The 25,556-nt window shown below is 44.7% G+C and overlaps 1 protein-coding gene across 1 annotated transcript in view; it reads right to left on the reverse strand.

Annotated features, from left to right (window-relative positions):
- The window catches only part of DRC8 (dynein regulatory complex subunit 8), a gene marked incomplete at both ends in the record, with an annotated part of 46,518 nt that overhangs the window by 5,399 nt on the left and 15,563 nt on the right, over positions 1 to 25,556 (reverse strand). Inside the window, 4 exons of the mRNA XM_080698693.1 lie at positions 1,893 to 1,959; positions 2,052 to 2,094; positions 3,131 to 3,210; positions 16,636 to 16,708. Of these exons, the coding sequence (XP_080554819.1) occupies positions 1,893 to 1,959; positions 2,052 to 2,094; positions 3,131 to 3,210; positions 16,636 to 16,708 (263 nt within the window). The remainder of the gene's footprint in view (positions 1 to 1,892; positions 1,960 to 2,051; positions 2,095 to 3,130; positions 3,211 to 16,635; positions 16,709 to 25,556) is intronic.

A 25,556-nucleotide genomic window follows, 5' to 3' on the forward strand; every position in this document is an offset into this window, starting at 1 on the left:
GGAATATGGTAGTGCATGCCTGTAATCCTAGCACTTAAGAGGCTGAAATAGGAGGATTGCAGGTTCAAAGCCAGCCTTAGTAACTTAGCGAGGCCCTCAGCAACTCAGAACCTGTTTTATAAATATATATATGGCTAGGGGTGTTACTCAGAGTTAGAATACCCCTTGGTTTAATCCCTGGTAACACACACACACACACACTCACACACACTTTTTTTTGTGTTGGGGGGTCTGAGGTTGGAACCCAAAGGCATTCGACTTACTTTGAAACAGGGTCTCACTAAGTTGCGGAGGGCCTCACTAAGTAACTGAGGCTGGCCACAAACTGCTATCCTCCTGTCTCTGCCTCTCAAATGCTGGGATTACAAGCGTGAGACACCACACCCAGCTACACACACACTTACTAACCAATATTAAGTCTTTCCAGGTTGGGCCAGCCTGCATTAGTCTTCTGATACTTATTTCTCTATTGTCTTGTATTGTAATTTGTTTAATAAGTTGGTTTTGTTTTCCCAAGAAGATTACAACATCCTTTCAAAAGGGAGCAGCTTTAATACTAAACACACAGCAGCTCAGGGTCCAAATTAAACTGAACAATCGGGCCATCTTGACTAAATTCACATTGCCTAATAAACAACGTAAGATTTACTTCCTTTAATCCTTAGGGCTAAGAGGCTAATGCTCACAACACTCCCTCCCAGTTAACCCCTAAGACAACCTTCCAGGGCTGGGGTGAGTGTCCCTGACTGGCTGCTGTGCTTTTCCTCTTCCTCCTCTCATTTCCTGGCTTCCCACTGATGATGGGTCAAGGCACAATGGTCGTGCCACTTCTGCACGTACATGCAGTCTCAGTCTTCCTATTCAAAATCACTGGCCCTTTTGGTCTTGTCTGAAGTGATGCGTGGTCCTGAACCATGCAGGATTCCATCTGGCCCCAGTGAACTGGACCAGGAGGCACTGCTCCCGGGTCTGAGCAGAGCAGAGGAGGGGCCGGCAGGAGGCTCATCAAGCTGCTGACATTCCAGAAACAGATACGTGCACTGATCCAAGCAGAGAGAAATCCTAAAGGAAATATGTATGTTGGGGTGTGCCCAGTCTATGCTCAAAGCAAATATATGTGATCCATTAGTATAACAATGACCTTTTACTGTGAATCACATTCAAATGAGGCTGTCTTATCCATATCTGAATAACTGTTTAAGGAAGAATTTTTTAGTGCCCTGAGTGGTGGCACACACCCGTGATGCCAGTACTTGGGAAGCTGAGCCGGGAGGATCACACATTCAAGGTGAATCTCAGCAACTTAGGGAGACCCTCGGTGGGTTCAATCCCCAGTACCAAAAAAAAAAAAGAATCTTTGTATACCCCAATTAAAGTCTCTGTCTTCTATCTAATAAAACATGTTTGTAGTGATTGGGAATTCGTGTTTTCTAGGTGGCATGTCTTTTATTCTGGAAATGGTGAGGTGGGGGGATATTGGTATTGACCCCAGTGGCATTCTACCCCTGAATGACACCTTCAGCCCTTAAAAAAAAGAACTTTTTTTGTTTTTATTTTGAAAGCAGTTCTTACTAGTTTGCTGAGGCTCGCCTGGAAACTGCGATCCTCTTGTCTGTACTTCCACAAACTGGGGTCACAATCATGTGCTTGGCACCCGGCCAAGTGGCTACAGTTTATAGAAATGATCACTAGACCTCCATAACACAAAATCCAATGAGAACCATGATCTCCCTTACCTGCCTTTGCCCTCTCAACCCCCACAATATAAAATAATACCAAGAACAAAACAATAGGAAAAAGTTACTCTTTTCAACCAGAATGACTGGTGTTACAGCGCCCCCTGACACTGCATCGCAAGCCCTTCAGCACTGCCAAGCAATGAGTGCACTCACCTTCCTCAGTCATGTACTTGACCAGCTCGTCCTTAGTGAGATACCCACGCCTGGCTGGGTCTAGAACCTAGGGGAAGGCACACGGTAGGCACTCTGTTTGGTAAGTAAATTCTCCATGACCAATTCTTCATACACATGAACAATCTGGAGCTTACACACCTCAAAAGCTCGGAGAAGGACGTCTTCCGGGATGGGTCTGTATCTAGAAGGAAGCAGGGAGCGAGTCACTGCCAGCGAGTTTATGTCGGTCTACACGGCGAACGGCCACCTGAAACAAGCTGCGGACAGTGTGGGATGGTGATGCCCAGGGAAAGCTGGAATTACTGCATTCCTGGGTCTGAAAGTCCACAGCATCTTCCCGCCACCCGGGGACACTGTACCTCTGAGCTACACCCCCAGCCCTTTTTATTATTTGTTTGGAAACGGGTCTGTCTAGGTTGCTAAGAATCTTAGTATGTTGCTGAGGTTGTTCTGAAATCTGTGATCCTCCTGTCTCAGACTCCCAAGTACTGGGATTACAAGTATGTGCCGCCATGCCTGGCTACTCCATAGTAGCTTCCATCCACAGAAAATATCTAGTTCAAATTCACTGGCATGTTAGGTGTTAACTAGTAGTTTTTTTTTTTTTTTTTCATCATCATGGAAGTCAATTTATCTAGAAACAAAACTTTCCCAATAAACCAACTTTGGTGAGCTACTGCTACACTTTTGCTAGGAAATTAATAAGGATTAATCCTTAGTTAATACTGATCATTCAAAACAGAAAATGAGAGCCAGGCGTGGTGGCGCACGCTTGTAATCCCAGCGCTTGGGAGGCTGAGACAGGAGGATCACACAGGTTCGAAGCCAGCCTCAGCTACTGAGTGAGGCTCTCAGCAACTTAGACCCTGCTTCCAAATAAAGTATAAAATAGGTTTGAGAATGTAGCTCGGAGGTAGAAAGCCCCTGGGTTCCACCCCCAGTACCACCAAAAAAAAAAAAAAAAGCAGAAAATGACTAAAATCTTGATTTATGACTTGTGACTTCTTTGCTCTTTGGTTTTATGCTTTGCTTAGGTTAATATTAATATGGTCTATATTTATAAGCACCAATCAGCAGGCAATTGAGAAGTATATGGAAAGGTTAGAAGGAAGCTACCCTAAGACACATAGATTGAGCAAAATATAAAAAGTAGAGTGTTCTGAAATTAATGTAATTCTAGTCATTCCTTAGCCTGAAAGTCACATTTGCTTCCTCACCTTCTTTCCAGAAGTACTTTGGTCATCACTGGAAGAAACTTTTCATATCGGATGTATCCAGTGGGCTCTTCTTCTTCTACCTAACACTCAATAAAGAGATACGTATTCATTCAACAGACATATTGAGCAACTGCTCTCTTTTACACTGTGGGGGGAGGGGGGTTACTATGGACTAGACTTCAGGAGCTCTCAACCATGAAACTATATCCCCTTCTCTTCTTACTTTTTATTTTGATCTTGCTAAATTGCTGAAGCTGTCCTCAAAACTGCCATCCTCCTATTTCCATCTCCCAAGTCCTGGGATTACAGTTGTGTGCCACTGTGCTCAGCTTGTTCGCTTGCTTGTTTGTTTGAAGGGAAAATGAATATAGAGGTTGAGACAGGAGGATCGCGGTTCAAGGACAGCCTCAGCCCTTTGCAACTCAGTGAGACCCTGTTTCAAAATAAAGAATAAAAAATAGGGCTAGGGATGTAGCTCGAAGGGAGGTTCTATCCCCATTACAACAACAACAAAAAAATTTTTTTAAGGATAAAATTGGAGCCGGGCATGGTGGTGCACTCTTATAATTTCATCATTCGGGAGGCTGAGACTGGAGGATCATGGTTCGGGGCCAGCCTCAGCTACTTAGTGAGGCCCTTCACAACTCAGTGAGACCCTGTTTCAAAATAAAGAATAAAAAAATAGGGCAGGGATGTAGCTCGGAGGTTGAATGTCCCTGGGTTCCATCTCCAGACCCACAAAACAAACAAACAAACAAACAAACAAATAAAAGAATAAAATTGGGCTAGTGGTATGGCTGAGAGGTAGGATGCTCCTGGGTTCTATCCTCAGTAACACACACACACACACACACACACACACATACACCAACACCCACACCCACGCACACATACAAAAGAAATAGAAACCTTATGGTTAGAAGGAAGAAAACTGCTAAGTCCATCTTCAGCTTGGGCAGACACTGGACAAATCTATGGCCACACACTGTCCTCTAGAGACTGTATTTACTGTTCTTCAGGACCCAGGTGTGTGTATAATGTGGTACTGGAAGCAATCTGCTCCTGTGGCTGCTCTGAAAACAGTGCTCAAGAGATATTTGGTATGTACCAGACACTATTTTATATTATTAAAAAGGTTTTATACTTAAATAACCCTTTATTTAGTCGGACGTGGTGGCACATGCTCGTAATCCCGGTGCTTGGGAGGCAGAGACAGGAGGATCCTGCAGGTTCTACGCCAGCCTCAGCTGGCTTAAGAGACTGCAGACACCAGATCTCTCGGCATCTGCATTCTTATTCATGCAGTCCATAAGCGATTCTCAACGTGAGAAATAAGCCCCGAGAGAAGGTGTGGTCGCTGGCCAAAAGTATTCTCCACTCTTAGATATTCTTTCATAACTATTATTCTTTTAGTAATGATTCTTTTAACTCTCCACATGAATTGCTCCGGTGGCGTAAGATCAGGACTGTGAGAGAAACTGAGTCCGAGGAAAATAAACTCTCAGCTTTGTTCAAATGGTAATAACCAGTTAGATGCAGTGGCAGCATTCCAGTCAGTAATTACAAATGCAGAACCCCCTCCCCCCTATCTTTGACCTTCATTAGCCAAGGGCTAAAAGGAATCTTGGCCTTTGCACCTAGTAACAGCGATGCCTGGAGATATAGTGACACCACCTGGTTAAAAATAGCTATGTCAAAACAAAGGACAGATAAAATAGATGTGTAAAGGTGAAAGAAAGAAAATGTGGTGAAAATAAGAAAGCATTTTTGTATGAAGAAGAGCTTATCCTAAGATTGTCCCGAATGGGAAAGAGAGAATTAGGGTAATCAGAAAAGAAAAGGAAGTTGCAGAGGGTTAGTGATAGGAATATGGATTATTAAAAGAGGAATAGGCTTCTAATAAGCCTATCGTTTGAGGAAAAGTGCTCAGCAGCTAGAGAGGTATATTTGACAACTAAATCTAAAAACTTCATATTATTTCTTGGTATTTACCTGCTAAACTGTGTTATGAGTTTGCTTAAGCTTTCAGACAGCAGATTGTATTGCAGACAAAATCCAGCAGACATTCATCAAAATTCTCTAAATCATCATAAAGGAACGCGGATTTTCCCTATGACAACTATATGAAAGCTGGAATCTCGGACTTCGTCCCCCATTCAGCTCAAAGGAGGTTGCTAGATAAAGAAGAACATTGGACTAAGCCCTAGGAATGAAAGTTCCGAAAGGGTTAAAGAAAACTCTTAAAAACCGGACTCTTCAAGTGATCTTGGGTGTGACTTTTGTTCTTCTAGAATTAGCCCAATAAAAGCCTCTGCAGCTGCAAGGCCAAAGGGGGCTGAATCGGAGCACAAGACCCACCTGGGATAATGGGACTGATTTCAATCACAAAGACCTGTGATATCACAGGCCTTTACTTTTGTCTTGTTCAGGGTTGGTAATCTGCATGTGTATCTCTCTATTGTACCTTGGGTGTTTTGCACTTTTTTACTAGAAATTCACTGGGAGAGGGGAATATATAAAAAATCTTGTGTCCAGAATAAAGTGTTCGATTGCACAAGAAGCATTGATCCATATCAGGTTCTTTTCAAGAGCACCGCTAATAGGATTATTTTCCAAGAAGGGAAAGAACCGCTGCAGATAAGAATCTGCAGTACTTCACCCTATCCTTCTCCATCTTTACTGAGATCGACAGCAAGTGAATTTGCGCCCCATTTGGACTGAGCAAAGAAGCCTGTGGCAAGAGACCCTGTTTCCAAATGAAATATAAAATAGGTCTGGGAATGTAGCCCAGAGGTAGAAGGGTACCATCCCCAGTACCACGAAAACAAACAAACAAACAAACAAACAAACAAAAACCTTTAATTTAGAAGAACTTTATATTTTCAGAAAAATTGCAAACATAATACAAAGAATTCTCATATATAGTCCCCCCAGTTTGCCTATTATTCTTAATTTTTTTCAAGTTTTATTGAGGTAAGATGGACAAATTAAAATTGTATATATTTAAGCTATATAGTGTTATGGGGTTTTTTGGTTTGGTTTGGTTTTAGTTTTGGTACTGGGAATTGAACCAAGGGGCATTCTATCTCTGAGCTACATCCCCAACCCTATTTATTTATTTATTTATTTATTTATTTACTTATTTATTTATTTTTGTTGTCACTAGGAATGCCTCAGGGCATTCTACCTATCAGCTACATCTCCAGCCCTATTTTTCATTTATTTATTTATTTATTTAGTTAGTTAGTTAGTTTATTTATTTTTAGCGGTACTGGGGATGGAACCCAGGAGCATTCTACCTTCAAGATACACCCCCAGCCCTGTTTTTATTTTTTATTTTGAAACAGGGTCTCACTGAGTTTGCAAAGGGCCTCACTTAAGTAGTATCTGAGGCTGTCTGCGAATCGCGATCCTCCAGTCTCAGCCACCCAAATGCAGGGATTACAAGCGTGCACCACCACGCCCAGCTTACTCCACCTTTTATGTGTACCATATTTACCAGTTCACCCTCTGACAGGCACCAAAGTTGCTTCCGTGTGTTGCTACCGTGAGGCTGCAGAGAGCAGGACAGGCAGAGCAGATGACTTCCTCACTCTCACTGCAGTCCTGCAGGAGAAATGGAGGAGTGTATGTCTATCTAGGCCTAAGATGGCACGGTGTAGCTGTGCTGTAAGGTACACACACGCAGAAGCGGCGGAGCTAAGCCGTGCGGTCCTTAACTCTTTGAGAAACCCGCAGGGCTCTCTGGAACAGCATGACACTCGTCGGTGGTTTAGGCCTTTTTCTCCACATCCTCAGCCGCTCTTGGCACCTCTGACTTTCTGACAATAGCCATCCCAGCAGGACTGAGGTCTCCTTGTGGTCTTGACTTATATTTCCCTGATGCTAAGTGCTATGGAGAACCTTTTTATATACCTGTTGGCCATTTGTATATCTTCTCTGGAAAATTGTCTACTTAGGTCCTTTGCCTGTTTTCATTTTTCATTTTTATTTTTGTGGTACTGGAAACTGAATCCAGGGCCTTGTGCCTCCAAGTTACACCACTAGCCCTTTTTAGTTTTTGTTTTGAAACAGAATCTCATTATGTTGCCAGAGTCTAACTACATTTTTAAGGCTGTCTTCAAACCTACAATCCTTCTGTCTCAGCCTCCCAAGTACTGGGATTACAGGTGTGCACTGCCATGCCTCTTTGCCCATTTTTTTTTTTTTTTTTTGGTGGTAGTATTGGGGATGGAACCCTTCTACCTCCGGGCTACACTCCCAGACCTATTTTATATTTTATTTGGAAACAGGGTCTCTTAAGCCAGCATGGCTGGCTTCGAACCCTCGCAATCCTCCTGTCTCCGCCTCCCAAACTCAGGGATTACAAGCGTGCGCCACCACGCCCGGCTGCCCATTTTTAAATTGGGGTATTTGTTTCTTACTGAGCTTCATGAATTCCTTGTGTGTCTCAGATATTAAGCCTTTGTTGGACATATGGTTTGCAAATACCTTCCTCCAGTGCTGGTTGCCTTTTCTTTTGGCAACTTCCTTCTGCACAGAAACTTCTTAGTTTGGGGCACAGCAGGTGGTAGGTACCTTTGCTGTTGTTGCCTGTGTGATGCCAGATCCAAAACACCACTGCCAGGACCATTCATTCTCAAAGAGTTTCTTCATGTTTTCTTCTAGTTTTATGATTTACGCATAAATCTTAAATTCATCTTGAGTTGATTTGTGTGTGTGTGTGTGTGTGTGTGTGTGTGTGTGTGTGTGTGGTACTGGGGCTGGAACCAAGAGGCTTTCTACCACTGGGCTATACTCCCAGACCTATTTTATACTTTATTTGGAAACAGGGTCTCACTAAGTTGCTGAGAGCCTCACTAAGTAGCTGAGGCTGGCTTTGAAACTGCGCGATCCTCCTGTCTCAGCCTCCCAAGCGCTGGGATTACAAGCGTGCGCCACCACACGCGGCAAGTTAATTTTTTAATATGGTGTGATATAAAGATCCAATTTCACTCTTTCCTGAATGTCAGTTTTCCCTACCCATATTAGAGAAAATGTCTGGTCCCCATGATGCATTCTTAGAGAGCTTCATGAAAATTAGTTGACTGTATATGCAACCAACTTGGGTTTACTTCTGGTCGGTCTCTCTCTCTCTCTCTCTCCTATTTATTTATTTATTTATTTATTTATTTATTGCGGTACTGGGAATGGAACCCAGGGGCATTTGACCTCCGAGCTACATCCCCAGCTCTATTTTTTAGTCTTTTTTTATTTTTGAATCATGGTCTCACTGAGTTGCAAAGGGCCTCGCTAAGTAGCTGAGGCTGTCCACGACCCGCGATCCTCCTGTCTCAGCCTCCCGAATGCGCCACCACGCCGGGCTTTATTCCGAGCTATATCCCCAGCCCTATTTTATTCTTTTACTTTTTTAGGGTCTAAGTTTCAGAGGCCTCACAAGTTGCTGAGGTTGGCCACGAACCTGCAGTATTTCTTGTCTCAGCCTCCCAAAGCGCAGGGATTACAAGCGAGTGCCACCATGCCTGGCTTACTTATTTTTTAACGATTTATTTATTTATTTATTTACTTATTTGTTTTGGTGCTGGGGGTTGAAATCAAGGGCATTCTACCTCTGAGGTAGACCTCCAGCCCTATTTTATTTTTAAATTTTGAAACAGTGTCTCATGAAGTTGTGGAAGGTTTTACTAAATTATTAAGACTGTGATCCTCCTGAAGCAAACCTGTGATCCTCCTGTCTTAGCCTCCCCAAGTACTGGAATTACAAGCAGAAGCAACCACACACAGCCTTTGCTTACTTTAGACATTTCATATAAGTTGAATCATGTAATATCTGTCTTCTTGTGACTAATTTATTTTACTTCATATAATATCTTCAAAGTTCCTCCATGTTGCATTATATGGCAGCATTTCCCTCTTAAACTGTTGGTTTCAAAACCTGATGATAAGCAGGGTAGAGAGGTACACACCTGTGATCCCAGTGCTTGGGGCTGGGGCAGGAGGACTGCAGTCTCAAGGCCAACCTCGGCAATTTAGCAAGGCCCTCAGCAACTCAGTGAGACCCTGCTTCAAAATTTAAAAAATAAAAAGGGCTGGGAATATAGTTCAGAGGTAGAATACCCCTGGGTTAAATTCTCAGTGCCACAAAAAGAAAGAAAAAGGAAAGAAGAAAAAAATAAAACTGGTAACTTCCTCCTCCTCTTCCTTCTCTGAGGAAGTTGGTGTTAGGAATCTGAAGGACAGAAGGCTGCAGGGCTCCTGGAGAGCCACAGGGTCAGGCTGAGGAAAATTCCTACAAGGATGTGGATAATGTACATCTTGTTCTACTCACTAAAAGGACATTTTTGAAGTTTCAAACAAAAGATAATCTGAAGCCGGGAGTGGTGGTGCACGCTTATAATCCCTGCGCTTGGGAGGCTGAGACAGGAGGATCGCACGGGTTCAAAGCCAGCCTCAGCTACTCAGTGAGGCTTTCAGCAACTTAGTGAGACCCTGTTTCCAAATAAAATATAAAATGGGTCTGGGAGTATAGCACGGAGGTAGAAAGCCTCTGGGTTCCACCCCCTGTACCACCAAAAAAAATAAAAAGATAATCTGAGAATACTTAATCAATTAAAAATAAAGAAAAACTGCTTTGGGATTTCTGGGCTTGCCGTCTATTTGGTGTGGTGAGACATTTCTTGTCCAGATGGAAAATGTAAGAAATGGTTCAGTGTTTTAAGCAGGGACAGGAGGGGCACCTGTCACATTGACGCTACGACACTTCTCCTCTTCAGTTTCACTTAAATCATGGACCACGCTGCAGAACAGTTTTTGTGGATTTAACTAAACAAGTAAGGTCCGAATACAATCCCAAATACTTAGATGTAAATATATTTAAAATTTTGATTGCCACAATCATTAAAACATTCAAAATTATCTTGTAGCAAATGGAAATATGACTTTTTGAGTCTCATTGTTTCTGTGTCCCTAGTGTCTGGCACAAGGTGGCACAAATGTCAAGTCATTTGTTGAATAAATAGACACTAGCTGCCGGGCGTGGTGGCGCACGCTTGTAATCCCTGCGCTTGGGAGGCGGAGACAGAAGGACTGCACATGTTCAAAGCCAGCCTCACTGGCTTAAGAAACCCTGTCTCCAAATAAAAAAGTATCAAAATAGGTCTGGGAGTGTAGTCTGGAGGTAGAAGGGTTTCCAGGAACCCCAGTACCACTAAAAAAAAAAAAAAAATAGACACTAGTTCACAAAAGTTTTCAATTAATTTCACTTGTGTGAATTTGTGTTATCAAATCTATTACAAAACTCATCAAGTGGCTCTGTAGCGCTGGACATGGTGGTGCGTGTCTGTACTCTGAGTACTTGGGAGGCTGAGACAGGAGGAGTGCAGGTTCAATACTAGCCTTGGATGCCAGGTGTGGTGGTGCACGCTTGTAATCCCAGCATTCGGGAGACTGAGACCAGAGGATCACGGTTCGCGGACAGCCTCAGCTATTTAGTGAGGCCCTCTGCAACTTAGTGAGACCCTGTTTCAAACATAAAGAATAAAAAAATAGGGCAGGGGGTGTAACTCAGAGGTCAAATGCTCCTGGGTTCCATCCCCAAACCCGTACACACACAAAAAAAAAACTAGCTTTGGCAACTTAGCAAGGTTCTCAGTAACCTAGTGAGACCCTGTTTTCAAAAAAGATATGAAAAGCTGGGCGTGATGGCACACGCTTGTAATCCCCGCGCTCTGGAGGCTGAGACAGGAGGATGGCGCAGGTTCGAAGCCAGCCTCAGCTACTTAATGAGGCTCTCAGCAACTTAGTGAGACCCTGTTTCCAAATAAAGTAAAAAATAGGTCTGAGGGTATAGCCCGGAGGTAGAAAAGCCTCTGGGTTCCGCCCCCATACCACACAAATAAAGTACTGGAGGTGTAGCTTGGAGGTAGAATATCCTTGGGTTCCATCCCCAGTACCACAATAAATAAATAAATAAATAAACAAACAAATAAACAAAATATATATTTTATTTGGAAACAGGGTCTCCTAAGCCAGCAAGGCCAGCTTCAAACCTGTGGGGTCCTCCTGTCTCTGCCTCCCAAGTGCTGGGATTAAAAATGAGTGCCACCACGCCCGCCCGGCTATTGTTTATTTTGAAGCAGGGTCTCACTGAGTTGTGAAGGGCCTCACTAAGTAGCTGAGGCTGTTGGTGAACTATGATCCTCCTGTCTTAGCCTCCGGAATGCTGGGATTACAAGCGTGGGCCACCACACCCGGTGTAGGTCAGGCATTATGAAGCACATATGTAATCCCAGTACTTTGGAAGCTGAGACAAGAGGATCATAGGTTCAAGGACAGCCTCAGCAAGTAGGGAGTCCCTCATCAACCTTGCTGTTGCACACCAGCAAGGATGAAGTTTCTCAATCGTCTCAGCAGCACACTGTGAGCTCTGGAGATAATTACTGCACCAGGACTGTCTCAAGGTCTGGATATCAGAAATGAGCCCAGGTGGACATTCCTCCTTGTACTGTGTCTGTCCTTGATGTATGCTGAGAATAGCCTTTTTCTTTAGATTGCAAATTGTTTCTGTGTATACTAAGTTTGGCATTAACAGATACTTTGTTTAAATTTATCAATTAAAGCCGGGTGTGGTGGCACAGGTTTGTAATCCCCGCACTTGGGAGGCTGAGACAGGAGGATCGAACAGGTTCAAAGCCAGCTTCAGCTACTGAGTGAGGCTCTCAGCAACTTAGTGAGACCCAAGTTTCCAAATAAAATATAAAAAAGGGTCTGGGAGCATAGCCCGGAGTTAGAAAGCCCCTGGGTTCCACCCCCAGTACTACCAAAAAAAATTATCAATAAAAGAGGCTTCTGTAAGGAGATTTGTAGAAGTAGTAGAAAAGTAGATCTGTCTCTTCTCCCAGCTTCCCAAAAATAAACGAAAATTTATGTATGTCTCCGAGTCTTTATGTAAGGACATAAATCAGCCTGAAGTGTCGGTGACAAAAGGTGGCTGGCACACCTTGTTTCAAAATAAAAAATAAGAAAAAGTAGAATGTCCTTCAGGCCCCAGTACTATACTACACACACACACACACACACACACACACACACACACACACACACACACTCACTACACACAACACACACACAAATTTAAAAGTTTAATTCTTAGAAAAACATTGACATCATTATACTTTTCTGAAGCTGTGGAGCTAGGCTTTGAAAGACCAAAGAACCCCCTGGAGGCCACGCGCCTAAAGTGGGGACCATGGGGTCTGAACCCAGATCTTCTGCTACAAGCTATAGTGTCTGTTTTATTTTGACACAAAAAACTATAGATCAGGAGTTGTTAAACCTTTCCTGTAAAAACCCAGGTAATAAGTATCTTGCACCTTGCAAATCAGAGTCTCTATCCCAACCATTCAGTTCTGTCCTTTTGATAATGGGGAGGTGGAAAAGAAGTAGGTATATAGGGCCGAGAGCCACAGAAGAAAAACTTCATTTCCTGGGAGGTAATAAATACTAACTTCCAGAACTGAAGAGGCCAGGCCTCCCAAATGTCAAGTGAGATGATAATGAGATCAAAACCTCCCTGAGTGACCAGAGCTTCACAAAACTCCAACTGTTCCACTAATCAACAATCCCAGGAGACCCTGCAGAGTCCAGGAACCGCGTCTGGAACTCCAACTGAGAGGAGACTCAAAGAAGGACCCTGTGCAAATACACTATGCAAATCCCAAAAACCTGCTCCTGAGATCCCACCTGAAGGAGGACTTAGAGAAGCATATAAACTCTAGACCAGCCACTGTCAACGGTAAAGTTACCCACTCTGCCCCCGCCACCTTTGGAAGGTCGAGTTGGCTTTGGCACGTACCTGGCCAAACCAACAGGCCTCCACAACCTCCGCGACCGGGGCCCCTACGGGTGACCTGCACCTCTCTTCTAGCAGAGAAGTGGACTTTTGCAGCTGTCCAGATACCAGAGTGTTCCGCCATTTTTCCCTTTCCCACTCTGCTTACAATAAACTCTCTACTCCCCTTTCTGTGGTCCATGAGTGTAAGGAAAAAGTCTGTTTCAATAAGAAAACCGTCAAAGGTAATACGTAAAAAGCAAGCTTAGCTGTGTTCCAATAAAACTTCACTTAGAAATGCAGGTGGTGGGTAGGATTTGGCCAGGGGTCATGATTTGTTGATCTTAATACTTATTAAAACATACAAACCAACCAACACAAAATCTAGGCTATAAAGATTTGTTAGGAGCTGGCCATGGTGGCGCACGCTTGTAATCCCAGCATTCAGGAGGCTGAGACAGGAGGATCGCGGTTCACAGACAGCCTCAGCTACTTAGCGAGGCCCTTCGCAACTCAGTGAGACCCTGTTTCAAAAATAAAAGACCAGCCAGGCATGGTGGTGCATGATTGTGATCCCAGCATTAGGGAGGCTAAGACAGGAGGATCGCGGTTTGAGGACAGCCTCAGCTACTACTTAGTGAGGCCCTTTGCAACTCAGTGAGACCCTGTTTTAAAATAAATAATAAAAAATAGAGCTGAGGGTGTAGCTTGGAGGTAGAATGCCCCCAGGGTTCCACCCCCAGTACTGCAAACAAAAAAAATAAAATAAAAAATAAATAAAAAGACTAGCCAGGCATGGTGGCACACACTTGTAATCTCAGCATTTGGGAGGCTGAGACAGGAGGATCATGGTTCACAACCAGCCTCAGCTACTTAGTGAGGCCCTTTGCAACTCAGTGAAACCCTGTTTAAAAATAAAGAATAAAAAAAAGGGCTGGGGGTATAGCTTGGATATAGAATGCCCCTTCCATCACTGGTATCGAAAAAAAAAAAATAGGGCTGGGTGTATCTCAGAGGTACAGTGCCCCTGGGTTCCATCCCCAGTGCTGGAAAAAAAATAGATTTGTTAGGCTTGGTGGTACACACCTGTAATGCCAGTACTGGGGAGCCTGAGACAGGAGGATCGCAGAGTTGAAGACAGCCTCATCAGCTTAAAGATTCTCCTTTCCTAACCTCCAGAGTCATTTTTCATTACTGCTCTGCTGACTACTGGACCAATGATTGTGACTTACTTCACCAACAATTCCTCTTCTAGTTCCTACCAGATGGAGATGCCGGTATTGGAAAATGGCTTTGGTATTGATTTAAAAATGTAAAAAAGTAGTCAGGGCCTGGATGCTGTGCAGACACTCAGGCAGGGAGGGGAGGCAGCAGTAACCAAAGTGATTACCATAGTTTAAAGACAAGCTTACATAATAACTTCTAGTAAAAGCCTTTTTTTTTTTTTTTTTTTTTTTTTTTTTTTTTTGCGGGTCTGGGGATGGTGGAACCCCGGGGCATTTGACCTCTGAGCCACACCTCCTGCCCTATTTTTTATTCTTTATTTTGAAACAGGGTTTCACTAAATTGCAGAGGGCCACACTAAGTAGCTGAGGCTATCTGTGAACCACGATCCTCCGATCCTCCGGTCTCAGCCTTCCGAATGCTGGGATTACAAGCATGCGCCACCACACCCGGCTCTAGATAGAGATAAAAAAGCTTTTGGTCAAGCCGGATGGGAGATAGTGAGTCCTCATAATCATATCAAAAGGCTTGCTTTGCAGAGGAGCAGATAGACTACTGGTTAAGCAAGATGGGAAATAATAAATTTTTATAAAAACTGTTTATATTCAAAACTTCAGTGTCTTATTTTCAAGGCACTCCGCTATGTTCCTCTGATTTGGTGCTTTGTTCTGTCCCTTCTTTCTATCTTTGTAATGATAAAAAGAAACACCGTTACACTACCTATTCCTCTCAACACTAGCTCAGTTTTTTGGACACTTTTTTTTTTTTTTTTGGCAGTACTAGGGGTGGAACCCAGGGGTTTTCTACCTCCGGGCTATACTCCCAGACCTATTTTATACTTTATTTGGAAACAGGGTCTGGCTAAGTTGCTGAGAGCCTCACTAAGTAGCTGAGGCTGGCTTCGAACCTGTGCCATCCTCCTGTCTCAGCCTCCCAAGCGCGGGGATTACAAGTGTGCGCCACCACGCCCGGCTGCATCTTTTTTCTTTTTCTTTAAATGTGAATACCAACTCAGGAAAAATAGGCTTTTTCTTGTAATCATAATAAAAATGCCATTTTGTAATCCCAAAATAGAAAAACAATGTTGATTTGTTTGTTGTTTTGTTTTTTGTGCTACTGGAAATGGGTCCCGGGAGGATTCTACCTCTGAGCTATACCTCTAGTCTTATTTTATTATTATTATTATTTTTTCTTGCAGGTCTGGGGATGGAACCCCCAGGGGCATTCGACCTCCGGGCTACACCCCCTGCCCTATTTTTTATTCTTTATTTTGAAACCAGGTCTGAGTTGCAGAGGGCCTCACTAAGTAGCTGAGGTTGTCCGCGAACCACATCCTCCGGTCTCAGCCTCCCAAATGCTGGGATTACGAGACCACGCCCGGCTTTTATTTTGTTTTGTTTTGGGGGGTTTGTTTTTGTGGGTCTGGAGATGGAACCCAGAGGCATTTGACCTCTGAACTACACCTCCTGCCCAATTTTTTATTTTATAGCCCCGCCTTGGACTTGCTCGTTGAGTGCCTTGTGCCTTTTGCCTCTCCTCCTCCCCACCTCCATCTCCCTTAACAGCCACAGAACTCCTATCTCAGAGCAGAGGTGTCCACAGAGGCTGTGGCACCCACACGCTGACAGACTGACCTTGCCTTTCTGGGAAGCTAAATAAGATACTTTTAACATGCCTGGGCCCCTCCCCAGCACTTGCTAACTGGCCTGCTCCCAAGAATAAAAGCTGGCTCTGTCCTTTGTCCTGGAGCCAGCCTAACCCCTCCTGCTCAGTGCTGGGCCTTTTTTTTTTTTTTTTTTTTGGCTCTGAGCCAGAAATCCCAATAGAGAAGAGTCTTGTTCTGGCCATATTTGTACCTCTGTCTGATTCTTCTTTTTGTGTGTGTGGTACTAAGGACTGAACCTAGAGGCATTCTACCTCGGACCTACACCCCCAGCCCTATTTTATTTTTTATTTTGAAACAGGGTCTCACTAAATTGGTAAGTCTGGCCTCCTATCCGTGATTCTCCTGGTTTAGCCTGGCAAGGACTGGGATTACAGGCCTGAGACAGGGGCCTGGCTCTGATATAAATCAGTTGGTTGATATGTAAAGCTGCCCAGATGGTTTTTTTGTTTTTTGTTTTTTTGTTTTTTTTTTCAGGTCTGGGGGTGGAACTCAGGGGCATTTGACTTCCAAGCTACACCCCTGCCCTATTTTTATTCTTTATTTTGAAACAGGGTCTCACTGCGTTGCAAAGGGCCTCTCTAAGTAGCTGAGGCTGTCCGCAAACCGCAATCCTCCTGTCTCAGCCTCCCAAATGCTGGGATTACAAGCATGCGCCACCACGCCTGGCTTGCCCAAATGTTTTCAAAGCTCACACTGAGTTAGGCAGAAGACATTTCTAATTTCAGATAAGAGTGTTTTCCTAGAAGTACAAGGACAGAGGGGCAGAAGATGAGCCTCTCCACTCACCTCGGCTAGCAGGTCATGCAGCTCTCCCTCGCTGGGGCAACAGCCCAGGGACCTGATGATTGTCCCAATCTCTCTGGAAAAAAACAAAAACCAGCAGCAGTTTTAGAATATAACGTCGGGAAAGTGCTTTGTAAATTATCGAATTAAATAAGCACCTGCCCAGTACTTGGGAGGCTGAGACAGGAGGACTACAGGCTGGAGGACTGCAGGTATGAAGCCAGCCTCCTCAACTTAGTGAGACTTTGTTTCAAAATAAAAAAATAAAAAGGGCTGGGGGTGTAGCTTGGAGGTAGAACACCCCCAGGTTCAATCCCCAGAACCAAAATCAAAGCAATTAAATAATTATCTAAATGATTTCAGATCAAAGGTAACATCAAATCAAATCACTTAAGTATTACCTCTTGATTTTTTATTTATTTATTTATTTTTTGGTGGGTCTGGGGATGGAACCCAGGGGCATTCAACCTCTGAGCTACACCCCCTGCCCTATTTTTTTTATTCTTTATTTTGAAACAGGGTCTCACTGAGTTGCAGAGGGCCTCACTAAGTAGCTGAGGCTGTCCTCGAACCGCGATGCTGGGATTACAAGCGTGCACCACCACGCCCAGCTTACCTCTTGATTTAAAAAGACACTTTCTGCCAGATGTGGTGGCACAAACTTGTAATTCCAGCATTTGGGAGGCTGAGACAGGATGATCCTGGTTTGCGGCCAGCCTCAGATGCTTAGGCCCTTTGCAACTCAGTGAGACCCTGTTTCAAAATAAAGAATAAAAAATAGGACTGGGGGTGTAGCTCGGAGGGAAAATGTGTGGGTTCCATCCTTAGTACTGCAAAATAAATAAATAAATTAATTAATTAATTAAATAAAGGCACTTTCTGGGGAAAGTAAAAGGCAAAAAAGTAAATCAAAGAGACAAAAGAACTGTTTCAAGCCTGTAATCCCAGTACTTAGAGGTTGAGAAGGAGGATCGCATGTTCAAAGACAGCCTCAGCAAGTAGAGAGACACATCAGCCTAGAGAAATCCTGTTTCAAAATGAAAATGAAAACGGCTTGAGGTACAGCTCAGAGGTAGAATGCCCCTGGGTTCAAGGTCCAATCCCCAGTACTGAGCGCACACACACACACACACACACGCACACAGAGTTTCCATAGACTGGCCAACGCACACCCTGCCTGGGCCCAACTAAAAAGCTCTGGAGAAGGGGCAGAGACTGGAGGAGGGCCAAGAGAAAGGGAACCTCCCTGCCCGTGGGGTTCACCTGTTACTCAGAGATCTGGGGCCATGGGGCATGGGTTCCACTCTGTTTAATGAGGAGGTTGATGCCTGGCCCAGAGGTTTGTGGTAGGAGTCTGAGGCAGAGCATTTAGAAGCAGGGCCTCTGGCACCCAACTGCCCAGGCAGTGTAAGCCTCCAAGCAGGTGCCACCCCAAGCCTCAGGGCACCTGCAACGGGTTAAATGAATTCTTGTGAGGTGAGCACAGTGGTGGCAGGGTGGGCACACAATAAGTATAACTTATACACCCACCTCCGGACAATGTGATTCAACTTAACCCCTTTTTTTTGTAATTTTTATTTTTTGGTGGTACTAGGAATAGAACCCAAGGGCTATACTCCCAGACCTATTTTATATTTTATTTGGAAACAGGGTCTCACTAAGTTGCTGAGAGCCTCACTAAGTAGCTGAGGCTGGCTTCCAACCTGTGAGATCCTCCTGTCTCAGCCTCCCAAGTGCTGGGATTGCAAGTGTGCACCACCACGCCCAGCAACTTAACCCCGTTTACTTTTTGTTTTGAAATAGAGTCTAAGCCGGGCGTGGTGGCGCACGTTTGTAATCCCCGTGCTTGGGAGGCTGAGACAGGAGGATCTCACAGGTTGGAAGCCAGCCTCAGCTACTTAGTGAGGCTCTCAGCAACTTAGTGAGACCCTGTTTCCAAATAAAATATAAAATGGGTCTGGGAGTATAGCCCGGAAGTAGAAAGCCTCTGGGTTCCACCCCCAGTACCACCAAAAAAAAAAAAAAAAAGAAACAGAGTCTAAGTTGCTGAGGCTGTCCTCGAACCTGCAATCCTCCTGTCTCAGTTGCCCAAGCACACAGGATTATAGGCCTGCACCATCAAGCCCAGCTCCATAACCTGGGAAACGTATAAATTATACTTATATAATTTACATAATATGAAATAAATGAATACTTCATATTATCTGGATCTGAAAACAGAAAGTTTGTAATGGATTGGACATTTCCATTCAAAATTATTAAAATTAGCTGGGCGTGGTGGCACACGCTTGTAATCCCAGCATTTGGGAGGCTGAGACAGAAGGATCACAGTTCGAGGACAGCCTCAGCTACTTAGTGAGGCTCTTTGCAACTCGACCCGGTTTCAAAATAAAGAATAAAAATAGGACTGGGGGTGTAGCCTAAAGGTAGAATGTCCTTGGGTTCTGTCCCCAGTACTAATGCAAAAATTATTATTAAAAATAAGGTTGTAGTATTTGATTGATGGGGTGTGTCCATACAGCGCCTAAGGAGATGCAGCCTTCCTCGGCCTGAGCAGCCTGCAGCCTACGGCAAAACTTTAAGTGATTCAGCAGAAAATGGGCTAAAGATGGCGCCTGGAGGAAGCTAGGAAGGCGTGGTTTCCCCATTCACTATGGGTGGGGAGACTGAGCGGTTTTTCCCTTTCTACCTTTAAAGGAGCTTTCCCCACACATGAATGGCTCATGTACTGGCCTGGGATTGGCTGTAAACTACGTGCTAGTGATCTTTATCCCGAATAGGCTAGGCTATTCCTCATGGAGATTCCCCTCGTGGCTTGGTGCTATATAAAGAACTGCTTGGAGAGAAATAAATGAGATCTCGCCTGACTTGACTCCCGGCTCGTGGGTTTGTGTTCGAGTCGTCGGTACTCATCATCTCTCCAAGCCCCGCCAGCTGTCGGGCTGGATTCCCGACATTTGATTATGAATTTCACAAATATTCACTCAACTAGAATAACTTCTTCATCATTCTGGATAATGTTAGTGGATTTTTATGCACTCTCTATTTACTAAGAAACCATTTTAAGTAAGAAGTTTTGAACTGGATGTGGTGGCATGTGCCATCCTAGACTTTGGAAGGCTGAGACAGGATGATTGTAGGTTTGAGGCCAGTCTCGGCAACATAGAAAGGCCCTATTTCAAAATAAAAAGTAAAAAAGGAGCCGGGCATGGTGGCACATGCTTGTAATCCCAGCATTCAGGAGGCTGAGACAGGAGGATCGTGGTTTGCTGACAGCCTCAGCTACTTAGTGAGGCCACCTGCAACTCAGTGAGACCCTGTTTCAAAATAAAGAATAAAAAATAGGGCAGGGAGTATAGCTCAGAGGTCAAATGCCCCTGGGTTCCATCCCCAGACCCACCAAAAAAAAAAAAAAAAAAAATAGGGCAGGGGTGTAGGTCTGAGGTAGAATGCCCCTGGGTTCCACCCTCAGTACTGAAAAAGAAAGTAAAAAAGGGATGTAGCTATGAAGTAGAATGTCCCTGGGTTCAATCCCCAGCACCAACACTCCCCATGGTCAACATCTTTAGCTCTCAGAGAAATGCAAGTGCAAACGACAGTGAGATCCCATCTGACTCCACTCAGAACAGCGCTCGAAAAGCTGGCAAGGATGTAAGGAAAAGGAACACGTATACACTGCTGGTGGGAGTGAAAATCAGTACACTCACTATGGAGATTAGTGTGCAGGTTCCTCAAAAAACTGATAAGTTGGTCCCTCCCCCGCATGATCTTGCAGCGGAACCCCGGAAGCCAGAGCGGCAATATCGCGAGACTCCAGGTGCCTCGAGACTCCAAACACTGTGATGCTACAGATGTCGCGAGAGAATCGGCGTGCCTCCGATCCGCCACGTGACTCAGCCGGCCGATCAGGACTACGCGCAACTCTCCAGACGTGTGGCTCGTTGGTCACTTTCCCCTGGCCCGCTGACTCTCCGGAGGTACGAGGGTTGGGGCCTAATAATACAGCAGCCTCTGATAACCCAGTTGGTGTTTTTACCTCCCTCCTAAACCCCCTCTATTTTCAACTCTATTTTCAACTATTCAAAAACTAGGAATGAAACCACCATGTGCCCAGCAATGCCACTCCTTAGTATTCATCTAAAAGAATTAAGGATCACATACCACAGCCATGCGTGCATATCCAGGCCTTCACAGCATAACTGCCATGTTATAGAACTAGCCTGGGTGTCCATCCACAGAAGATGGATCAGGAAAAGGTGACATATAAACACAGTTGGAGTTCTACTCAGCCACAAGGAGAATAAAATTATGTCATTTGCAAAAAAAATGGGTAGAACTGGAGAACATCATGTTAAGTGAAATCAGCCCAACTCAGACAGTGAAGGGGACAGCCGGACGTGGTGGCGCACGCTTGTAATCCCAGCATTCGGGAGGCTGAGACAGGAGGATCGCAGTCCGCCGCCAGCCTCAGCTACTTAGTGAGGCCCTTTGCAACTCAGTGAGACCCTGTTTCAAAATAAAGAATAAAAAATAAGGCTAGGGGTGTAGCGTGGAGGTAGAATGCCCCTGGGTTCCATCCCCATTAACCCCCCCCCCAAAAAAAAAAGAGCCTTTTGCGGTCCTTCCCTTTTGGGAGTTTCCTTCTCTGTACTCACAAAGGCCTACTGATGGGAAAAGGTGAAGGTTCTTTTGCTGATAAGCGGGTGTGGGTGGAGGCCAGCAGCTGTGCGGCCTGCCTGGGAGCTCTCTGCTTCTCTCCTCCCTGAGCTGGCCCTCCTCCTGCAGGCGGCTGGGCTCCTGCTGGGAGGAGGGCTGCTTGCTGTCCCTGCCTCTGACCTAGCGCTCCCATCTGCACAGCCGGTTCCTCTCCCTGGGTCTCAGGACCGCACAGGCCTTGTGTGTCCCAGTAATATGAGTGAGGGAGAAAAGGAGCCACAGAAACTTTTCTTTTTTGCAGTACTGGGGATGGAACCCAGGGGCATTCTACCTCTGAGCTACACCCCAGCCCTAGTTTTTACTTTGTTTTGAAACAGGATCTCACTGAGTTGCGAAGGGCCTCACTAAGTAGCTGAGGCTGTCTGCGAACCTGGATCCTCCTGTCTCAGCCTCTCAAATGCTGGGATTACAAGTGTGCGCCACCATGCCCAGTTTCACACACACACAAAAAATTACTAAATATTCAATTTGTTACTGGTCTTGGCCAGTCAGAGATGACATTTGATTAAATTTGTAAAAGTAAGGAAATAAGCTGGGTGTGGTGGCACAAGCCTGTCATCCCAATATTTGAGAGGCCAAGACAGGAGGTCTTGATAAATAACCTTGATAAAGGCACTTGCAGGAGAGCAAGAAAGAAAATAAAACCCAAGACTACTGATGGTAAGAAAGCTAGATCCAGCTGAAGACCACGGCTATTCAAAGAGAACTCATCCTAAGCCAGAGTGAATCCCTGTCCTCATACATCTGGCCATCTAGCAGAGTAGAAATCAGCTCTTACGGAGCCTCACAGGCCCGCCAGTGGCACTGGAGACCCCCTCATCTCACACAGAAGGAAACTCAGGCCCAAAGACGTTAACTTGGACAGACTGGGACGTGATGGCGCACACCTGTAATCCCCAGTACTTGGGAGGCTGAGACAGGAGGATCACAGGTTTGAAGCCAGCCTCAGCAACTTAGCAAGACTCTGTTTCAAAATAAAAATAAAATAGAGGTGGGGGTGTACCTCAGAGGTAGAACTTCCCTGAGTTCAATTCCCCATACCTAAAATAAATAAGTAAACAAGTTGGAAAACCTACATATTAGACTCATTGGGACTAGGGAACGTGTGGAAAAATCTGGGAAACCCGGCAGAGGAGTAACTACAAATGGGGATGAGAACACAGGCTCCCACACTAAGTGAAAGGCAGATTGAGCAGCTTTCGGGCTTAGGAAGGACATCTCTGCATCTTCTGGGAGGCAGGTCCTCACGCTCATCCAGGCCACGATCCGTAGGATGTGAGAAAACTACGTCTCTGGTCGCAGGGCCAGGGTTAGCCAAACAGCTAGACAGCTGTACAGGTTTGGACCACGTGGGCCAGCCTCTGTTTTAAAGTGCTTCAACGTGTGTGTGTGTGTGTGTGTGTGTGTGTGTGTGTGTGTGTGTGTTTGATGCTGGGTATTAATCCAGGGGCATTCTACTTCTGAGGTACACCCCCAGCCCTTTTTTATTATTAATTTTCAAACAATGTCTTACTAAAGTACTGCATGCTGGCCTTAAACTTGGAATCTTGCCGGGTGTGGTGGAATACACTTGTAATCCCAGTACTTGGGAGGCTGAGACAGGAGGATTGCAGGTTCTCGACCATCCTCAGCTACTTAGTGAAGCCCTCTGCAACTTAGTGAGACCCTGTGTCAAAAAAGAGAATAAAAAATAGGAAGCCGGGTGTGGTGGCACACGCTTGTAATCCCACATTCGGGAGGCTGAGACTGGAGGATTGCAGTTGGCAGACAGCCTCAGCTACTTAGTGAGGCCCTCCTCAACTCAGTGAGACCCTGTTTCAAAATAAAGAATAAAAAATAGGGTCGGGGGTGTAGCTCGGAGGTCGAATGCCCCTGGGGGTCATCCCTAGACCTGCAAAAAAAAAAAAAAAAAAAAAAAATAGGGTTGGGGATGTAACTCAGAGGTAAAATGTCTGTGGATTCAATCCACAGACTGAAACAAAACAAACAAACAAAAAACAAATAAACAACTTGGGATCTTTCTGTCTTAGCCTCTGAAGAACTGGGATTATGGCTGGCAAAGTACTTGGGATGTCGTCATTCACTGATCACCACAGCAGCTCTAAAGGTGTGTGAGACTATTCTACAGATGAGGAAATCCAGGCAGGATCACATGCAAGTAAGAAGAGGAAATGGGATTCAAACACATACCCTTAGTCCTGAGACAGGAAGATCGTAAGTTCGAAGACAGAGGACAGAGAACAGTCTCATCAGTAATGAGACTCATCAACCCAGCAAGACCCTGTTTCAAAATAAAAATAAAATAGGGCTGGGAGGCAGAATCCTAGCTCACAGGTAGAATGCTCCTGGGTTTAATTCCCAGTGCCGCACACACAAAAACCTTTCTGTTTTTTTCAAAATGATTACCTCATGTATTTTGTTATAGTAATGGAAAGTTGACTGATACAAACCCTATGGGTTATACAAGAAAATGCTCTTGTTCTTGAGAGATCTACAGTAGAGCATTTCAAGGAAGTTACACTGTCTAATACTCTCCAATACTTCAGCAAAGTAATTATGGTGGAGCACTGGCCCAGCTTTCCAGCCTTAGGCCCTATCCCAGGTCCCCGTCTCTGTCCTTTCTGAGAGGAAGCAGAGGACTCAGAGCCCTGGCTGAGTTTAGGAGTGTTCTAAATGCAGCAGAAGGGACCAGGTGGCCCTGGGCAACTCCAGATGGCTCTCAGAGGGTTTGGGCAGCTGGCCATTGCAGAGGCCTCACCACGCACAGCTCAGCCCTAGGAATCCTAAGGCTCCTGAAGTGAGCCAGAAGAAGGGACAGCAGCCAGAGAACATGGCTAGCCACTAACCCTGAGATGGAGCTGGAGGCTCACCAAGGAGAGAACTCAGACGTAAAATTAGAAAAAGCTGCAGGAGATGCAAATGCTACAAAAATACATAAAGTAAACATTCTTTTTTGTGGTTAAAAAAAAAAAGCCAGGCGTCGTGCCGCATGCTTGTAATCCCCGCGCTTGGGAGGCTGAGACAGGAGGATCGCACAGGTTCGAAGCCAGCCTCAGCTACTGAGTGAGGCTCTCAGAAACTCAGTGAGACCCTGTTTCCAAATAAAGTATAAAATAGATCTGGGAGTGTAACCCAAAGGTAGAAAAGCCCCTGGTTCTACCCCCAGTACCACAAACAAACAAACAAAAAATCCCACTGAGGATTGAACCCAGGGGCATTCTACCTCCAAGCTACACCCCCAGCCTCAATTTTTTATCTTTATTTTGAAATAGGGTCTCACTAAGTTGCAAAGGGCCTCACTAAGTAGCTGAGGCTGGCTGCAAACTTGTGATCTTCCTGTCGCAGCCTCCCAAGTACTGGAATTGTAAGCATGGGCCACCATGCCTGGCTCTAAAATAAACATTCTTTTTTTTTTTTTTGCAGCACCTGGAATGGAACCCAGGCATTCTACCTTCACACTATATCCCCAGCCCCATTTTTATTATTATTATTATTATTATTATTATTATTATTATTATTTATTTTGAAACAGGGTTTCATGAGTTGCAAAGGGCCTCATTAAGTAGTAGCTGAGGCTGTCCATGAACTGTGATCCTGTCTCAGCCTCCCGAACACTGGGATTCCAAGCATGCGCCACCATACGCAGCTTAAAATAAACATTCGTAATGTCACTTTCTAAGACAACTATTTTACTTTATTTTAGGTACTGGGGCTTAAACCTAGAGGCAGTCTACCTCTGAGTTACATCCCATTCTTTTTATTTTATTTTTTCAGTACTAAGGATGGAACCCAGGGGAATTTTACCTCTGAACTACATTCCCAGCCTTTTATTTTGAAATGGGGTCTCATTGAGTGGCAGAGGGCCTCACCAAGTTGCTGAGGCTGGCCGTGAACCTGTGACCTTCTTGTCTTGACTTCCCAGGTACTTGGGTCACAAACTTGCACCACCGTGCTTGGATTTTTATTTTTATTTTTATTGTTTTATTCTTTTGGTAGTAGGGATTGAACCCAGAGGTATTCTACCTCTGTGTTTCAAATCCAGCCCCTTTTACTTTTTTATTTATTAATTTTTGTAGTACTGGGGATTAAACCCAGAGGCATTCTACCTCTGAACTATAAACTACGGTCCTACTTGGTTTATTTTAATTTTCTCCATTTATTATTATCATTTTTTAAATTTTGAAACAGGGCTTCACTGAGCTATGAAG

Source organism: Muscardinus avellanarius (assembly GCF_963383645.1).
Source record: "Muscardinus avellanarius genome assembly, chromosome: 7".
Taxonomy (NCBI): Eukaryota; Metazoa; Chordata; class Mammalia; order Rodentia; family Gliridae; genus Muscardinus; species Muscardinus avellanarius.